General features: G+C 44.1%; 1 protein-coding gene across 3 annotated transcripts in view; it reads left to right on the forward strand.

Moving 5' to 3' along the window:
• Window positions 1-7,001, forward strand: part of Kiaa1549 (KIAA1549 ortholog) — a 140,841-nt gene extending 133,840 nt beyond the window's left edge. For 2 of the 3 annotated variants that reach the window (XM_033764510.1, XM_033764511.1), the window contains exon 20: window positions 1,425-7,001. In XM_033764510.1, the coding sequence (XP_033620401.1) occupies window positions 1,425-1,679 (255 nt within the window). In that variant the 3' untranslated portion in view covers window positions 1,680-7,001. The remainder of the gene's footprint in view (window positions 1-1,424) is intronic. The other variant, XM_033764512.1, reaches the window with a different exon arrangement.
• Window positions 7,002-7,305: the final 304 nt, after the last annotated feature.

Below are 7,305 nucleotides of genomic sequence, written 5' to 3' on the forward strand. Positions count from 1 at the left end.
TTGCTATTTTCGCCTTACCTGTGTTTTTGCTTGCACTTTTTATGTGATAAGTTTCCTCCCTCTTTGGGAAAGGAGGCTGATCTCAGGTCTTTAGTGAATTTGAACCTGAAGGTGAATGACATCTGGACTTAGTCTTCAGTGTGATGGCTCTATAAATATTCCTAGCTTTTGTGCTTCGTGATGGGCTTATTGATAGTCTTTGCACTGTGACCTCTGTATAGGGATGGTTTTGCAGCGTGCACTTGGTGTGGGTGTGGGAAGACACAAGTCTTCCTTTTGAGCCCTCTGGTCATTCACTGTGGTCACAGAATTTCTACAGGTGCTTTCCTCTGTTTTTCTTGAGAACTTTATGCCCTTGGAAGATGTATTAACAAAGGAAAGCACAAGCCTAACTGTTGCTTTTCTCTTTCTCTTTATTATTATACCTCATCTTTCTTTGAGCTTCTGCATTTTCGGCAGTAATGCTGAATTCTTCTCGGGGCCAATGGCTTTCACTCAGTGGGAGGAAGTTAGCTTTATAATAAGGCATTTCTTAGACTTACAATCTAAATATTTGCTTAAAGTTTGTTGACACTTTTCTTTTTCTGACTTCATTGTACCCATTTCTGCCTTCATTTAGTTTCATGAAATAGTTTAGGTTTTCCTATTAAATCCAATAATGTTCACTTGAATTGTTTCTTTCCTGGAATTTGGAGAAGTGAAATATAGAAATAAATAACCTGGGTCTTTGGAGGCCATCTTTTCATTAATAATTGCTGTTAGTGTTATTTATTCTTTTAGTGCACAGATTTAGTTCACTGACCACACACTGATGTAATGTACTGACCTGAGATGTTTTTTCTGCAGTGAAAAACGTAAAAAACAAAATCACTGAAGAATGTAACATTCGTATCAATAGCACATTCTATTTTGCAAATATCAGAGAACTATTGTCTACTATAGATGACTTGTTAAAGAGAAGGCTTTAGAAAGCACATGGTAGACACACACACACACACACACAAGCACGCACGCACAAAGATCGCACTAGATATCTGAGGCAGAAGGTGGTTCTGTGGTCCCAGTGTGATTCACATGCATGTGTTCCTGGGGCCCAGGGCAGAGGAAGGGGCTCTGGGTGGCCCTTCTGCCACATCTGCTGGTGTCCTTGACCTCTGACCTCTCTGGGGTGCTTCTGCTCTCTTCCACTTGGGCTCCCCAGGCTTTCTTTACCTGTTCTCCCCATGGGCCAGCAGCCCCCGGCTAGCTCCTCTCTGCACCCATGTACTCTCCAGTCAGTGGCACAGAGACCAGGCAGCAGGGTCCTGGTGGAGGGCTGAGGTAGTGGGTGGGAGGTGGTGGAGGACGTTCAGGTGCTGGTTTGAACTTGACCTTCCCTCTTGTCCTCACGTGGGAAGTGCAGTAACATCTGCCATGTTTTTCAGCCCCACATGCTCGGACATCAAGAGTATTCTTCTTCACCGCTGTTTCAGGTGCCAAGGACTTCGGGCAGGGAGCCCTCAGCTCCTCCAGGGAATCTGCCCCACCGAGGGCTGCAGGGCCCTGGGCTGGGTTACCCCACCAGCTCCACGGAAGACCTCCAGCCGGGACATTCCTCAGCTTCCCTAATCAAAGCAATCCGAGAGGAGCTGCTCCGGCTCTCCCAGAAACAGAGCGCGGTGCAGAACTTCCACAGCTGATGGGCCCTGCTGCACAGGTTTGCTGATAACCGCTTCCCGTGGAAGCAAGACCAAAAGGAAATCGACTGAGTGGATGTTTGTAAGAAGAACAGCATCTCCCGGGCATGCTGCCCGAGTAAGGGAACAAATTGCAATTTTAGATGTTGCCATAACTCATGTGACAACTCATGATAGTTTTACTATGTTGGCCATTTAGTGACCACTCGGGTTCAGTGGAAATGTATGTATTTTTGGCCAAAAGCCAGCAGCACTTCACAAAAATGAAACACAAACTAAGCTAACAAAATTACTAAGTTAGTCTCCTTTTAAAAGGCAGAATATTGAAATGTGTAGATGGTACAGGGCAGAAAGGAACCGAGCTGTTCCATGGGATTCAGACTGACATGTATGATGCACCTGCTGCTTTGTTCTCCGAGAAGAGAGATTCGAAGACATTTCATTAACAGCCTGATTTCCCTGTTTTCTTCCATACGAACTTATTTTAATAGCGATATTAACAATAACAATACTAAGACTGTTGGGGAATTCTAAAGAAAGCTACTAGTGAGAAACCAAATGTTAGATTGTAGAGCCTGATGACTCCAAACGAAGCCATCGCCTGCGTTCTTCCTCTTCCTTTTCTGGTGCTAAAGCTCCGAGAACCCCTTCACCTTTCTGTCTGTGAAAAGCAACTTTGGCTTTTACAATGGGAGAACATGTTGGAGGTTTCATTTTGTTCTAAGAAAAAAGAAAAATAATTCCCAAATTTGGGGAAAGTGGGGGAGCTATTTATTTGGTTAATCAAAAATACATATCAAAGCTTAGATTTACGTTTTTAATTGTATTTGCTCTTTTAAGAATTGGGCACATGCAAGTGCAGGTGGCTCCCACTTCCACACATCGATTAAGGTCAGTCCCACAGAATGAGGCTTTCAGGGTCCTCGCTCTAACTCCTTGCACTTTGCTGATGATTTGCTTGCATATCACGCCTGAAGGAGACATCTTATGTAAGCAGACATCGTTGCTGACAAGTCCACCCAGGTGTTCCAAATCCATCCCTAGCGATCACATTCCCTGAGTACAAGACCTGAAATTGGAACTGGGTCCAGTCCAGCCTCTTGTCACAGAACAAGAAGTGTAAAGAAGAGTTCTGAGATTACGAGGGAAAGGAGAGTTGCCCCTATTCTGATTTTATTGTTATTAATTTGTTGAGTGACTGTTAGAACTGTGTGGTGCACTTCGGGCCAGGGAGAGGGAGGGTGATCTCACTTAAAATGTACCCCCAAAGTCACCATTTCCCTCCTTCCCAGAAAGACAGCATTGATCTGTATTCTGGTGCCTGAGTGAAACTCAAAGGATATACATGCATTCAGAAGAGATTCCTGCTAGGTACATTGTTCTAGCAGATGAACTCATACTTTTGATTAAACAACACCATGGGGTAAATTTGGGATTCTGCCTAATCAAAATCTGAATATCTGCAGTAAGTTTTGAGAACCTGGAGGCAGCTTTAACAGGTTTCCAGAGTGTAGTTGTTGGTTCCAGGATCATGCCGACCGATTAAGTCCGTGGTATAGACATAGAATCTCAGGACCCGAATCTCCAGGTCTGTTCTGGGAAGTTGAAGTGTAGCCAGCAGCTCCCATCAGGCTGTTTCCAAAGGCTCCGACTTACATGGGAGAAAAGATCCCTTTTGAGGCTTGATTTCTTACCTCTTGTTCTTGGTTTAATACTTTACTGTTCACAAAGTGGAGGATCCTCTTTCTATGTCACTCAAAAAAATCAGGTTTGCTGAATGTGGTTTTAAGACTTTCACCTACCCATGCAGTTTTATTATGGACCCTTACAATGAGTTCAACTCTTGTGACAGCAGATGGAATAAACGGCCCTTTCTCTCCTGGTTCTGCTCCTTGTCATAAGTGTTTTGCATGCAGAGTATCCTAAAAGTGATTACCTCCTTTGTGTGTCGCAGAAATGGGTCTCTACTGCAAAGGATGTAACCGCGACCACAGTTTTAATGCCTTTCCAACCACCATAAAGGGAGTCTACCTGTATTTTTATTCTTATAACCAATACATCTTTAAACTAATGTCAAGACCAAAGATGACACACAGTAAACTGCTGCTGATGAGTGATTCAGTGTGAACAGGCCCTGTGGGATCACCAGCTCTCTGTTGGTTGTTTTAAAAAAAAAGCACACCTGGTTTGCACTTGTTTTTTCCTAGACATCTGCCCCAACAGGCTGGCCAGTCACCACACTCAGAACGAGCTAGCTTTGTGGGACACACCATGCTCAGTGGTCTCCAGACACTTAGTCAAGTGTGCTTTGCTTAAAAGCCCTCCTGTTGATCCTGAGTAGCTTTGGAATTCCACTGATTGGAGCACTCTAAAAAAAGTTAAATTTTAGGTCTGTTCTTTTTTCCTGTTTCAGAAGTCCTAGTGGTAAAACAAACTATAAATTTGAGTCAGTGTTTTTGAGAAAATATTTTGGAGAAGTGATCTTGCAGTCTACTTTGTCACTCATCCACTATGTCAAGCTCCTCCGAACCTCATCCTTCCCTCGCTGTCAAGTCCAGATGTCCCCCACCTGCCTCCTGGGATCTCTGGTTGTGTCAGGTATGATCCTGTATGCAAACATCCCTGGAGGAGGGAGCATAAAGCTCTGTGAAAATGTAGCATGTTTTCCATGTGAATGACCTGGGGTGGCCTGTATGATATATATACTGTGATCTGCTGGTGAACAGGTTTACACCAGAGCAACCAGATCAAGGTGGAAAGCTTGGTATGACTCATCTTCCTCATTCCTGTTTTTAAACTCTTCTCATTCTCCCATGCCTTTCAAAAAGCATCTCTAACATCTTTCTGTTCCTCATTTTCTGCTATGTCTGGCACCAAATAGGTCAGCATACTCAAGTCCTGACTTCCGAAATCTTAGACTCTAACTCAGATCTTATAGATGGGTATAAAAGATGGAAGACATTAATAAACATACAATTTAAACATCCATAACATTCAAAGCATATAAGTGCATTGGGCACTCAGAAGTCATGGAAGCTGCATGTCTGGAATTGCTGGGGTCTGGGGAGAAGTTAACTATAGAAGTCACTTGGATGAAGACAGGGCAGCTGCCCAGACTTGGGGTGAAGTGGCCTGGGGAAGAATGGGCCTGGGGGAGGATGTAGAGATTGGAGTAGGCTGTCATTGAGGATGAGTATGGGGATAGCCCAGGGAGTTTCCAAAGAGTAAGTAGTGTGAGGAGGCAGTAATTGAACAAATGAGTGACCAGACTGGTGAAGGTCCAGCGTGGGAGGAGCTCCAGCATGGGAAAGGAAAGGAGAGTACCAAGAACTGCTGCGGGTCCAGTGGGAAGAACAAAAGTAGTGCTAAGAATGACTTTGAGGGTTACTGCTTAGAACAGACTTGATGGCCAACCATTCAGCAATGCTGAGTCCTTTGTGGAGTGTGCCAGGTTATAAATAAATGCATCTGGCTTTTTTTTTACAGCTACGTACAAATTTTCTTCGCAGTTTTATTTAATTCAGAATGTGTCCTGATCTTGGTGGCACATGGCTTTTAAGCAGCAGTCTTTTTGCCAGCCAGATTTTTCAGGAAAGGAAGCCTGTGTTGCAGACCATAGGTGGAGGGTGCTTGGAAGGCTTGAGGCGGAAACAAGTCAGTCTCTGCTGTCTGAGTCTCCCATTTCCCATGAGCAAGGCCAGTGTTTACTGCATTTGTATGACGCCTTCGTGCATGCTCTGTTAAGCAAGCTGTCCCCCGATGTGGGTCTGCTGGGTCGTGCTTGCCAAGTTAATCATTAAGAAAGCCTCTCCTGGCCTTCCATCTTGGGTTCTTAAACGGGAATGCACTTGACATGGGGAAGGAAGGCTGGTTGAGATTCTGGGCTCAGGGCCAGGGGCTCCCAGTCTTAAGTCTCACATTAACTTTAGCTCTAGTGAAGTTTTTGCCAGGTCATTTCTGCCTCCAGAGCAAGGCTCCAAACTTCATCACCAGAGCCTGCTCATCCACATTTGGCCCACGCAGGAGCACGAGGAAGGCCACCTCTGAACCTGCAGATAGGCCTCGTGAGCACAAACACATTTTTTTGGGAACTTTGCTTTTACTTTGAATCCAACATGCTATAAACACTCTTCTTGTAACAGTAGAGGGGCTTCTATGGGCCACTGCTGTAACATTCATCAAATATTTAGGCTTACACTTGTCACCCAGTGGACAAGGAGTACGCACATTTCTGGTTTCTTTTGACATTTTTGGAGGTGATTGTTGATATTTGAACTAGGACACCTTTGTCCACTATTAAGAAGACTTGAACACTGAAACATCATGGCACAGTGCTAAATCCGTGCTTTTGTGTGTAGCAGTACACTTAACAATTGTCCTATGAACACACAGCAGCATTAAAGGAGGGAAAGAATATTAAATGCCTTTGGGTACACGGAGCAGTTAGGAACCAGTGCAGAAAGTGAGAGAAGCAGTGAATGTCTTCGTCTGATAAACGCTGGTCCAAATCTGTGTCCCACCGGGTAGGTAATGATCCAGGCTCCTTGCTTTGCCTTCTTTCCCTGGGGTTTTTCTGCTCTGAGACCACTTCACATTTAAAGAAAGAGTGAATAGGTTCAAAGGACTGAACTGAAAATTGGAATAGTTTTAATCTCACTGATTATGTAGAACATTCTTCCGGGACTACTTGGAGCGATCTTTACTCGTGCCCACCAGATTTCAAGTATTCATAACTTGTCTCCCCAGGGCCAAATTCAAGCCAGACACCCTGTTCTGTTCCCCTGCAGATGTGGAGAAAGAAGAGGGAGGTGCAGGAAGAACTGAGATGTGGTTCCTAACTCAGTTGCTCTAAGCACCAGGGACTCATTTCAAAGTGGAGTAGAAATGCTCCTGACATTGCCCTCTTGCCCCGCCTCGCTGACAGCATTAACAGGAGCTCCACGGAGCTGCTCTGGCTGGGGTGCTGGCTTATCTCCCCTCCTTTTCAAGGTCATGCTCTGATTCTTCCTGCACCCTCCTTTTTAGATGATGACTGTTAATGTACGAAACTGTGCAGAGCAAATTGGAGCCACCTGTGGCTTCCATCCTGCAACCTGAACTTGACAATCATAATTTGCTGGTCTCAAACGGGCACTTAAATCTCAGTATGGGTATATAATTTAGTAATTGAACCCTCCCTTCTCTTTGTCGGTTATGTTTCTATCCTCCAATTAGCTGCACTGTTTTATAATGTGCTGTAGTTTTGGAAATAATTTATGTAAGTGTTTGGTTTCCATGTTTACAATTTTTACAGCTTTCTTAGCATTTTAAATGGAAATGTCAATAAATGGTATGAATTGGTGTCTACGTGATATTTTCTGTTTATTTCCTTTGCAACATGATAACTTTCTCATTTGTAAAACTTGAAGAGTTGGATCAGGTAAACTTGTGGTTCTCTCATGCTGTGTCTCTGGAGAGAACACTTAGTACTTTTGTTTGCTGAGGAATTAAATTGAAAGTATCCCATTCAGTGTGGGATTTGCAGAAATGTTTTCACTCTCATTACCTCTGCCACTCCCTCTACTGTCTCTTCTGCTTTACTGCTACTCACCAGTCAAACCAATGCACTCTACTAAGAGCAGATTCATTT

Source organism: Fukomys damarensis, unplaced genomic scaffold (genome assembly GCF_012274545.1).
Source record: "Fukomys damarensis isolate Sample0158 unplaced genomic scaffold, DMR_v1.0_HiC HiC_scaffold_16, whole genome shotgun sequence".
NCBI classification, from domain to species: domain Eukaryota; kingdom Metazoa; phylum Chordata; class Mammalia; order Rodentia; family Bathyergidae; genus Fukomys; species Fukomys damarensis.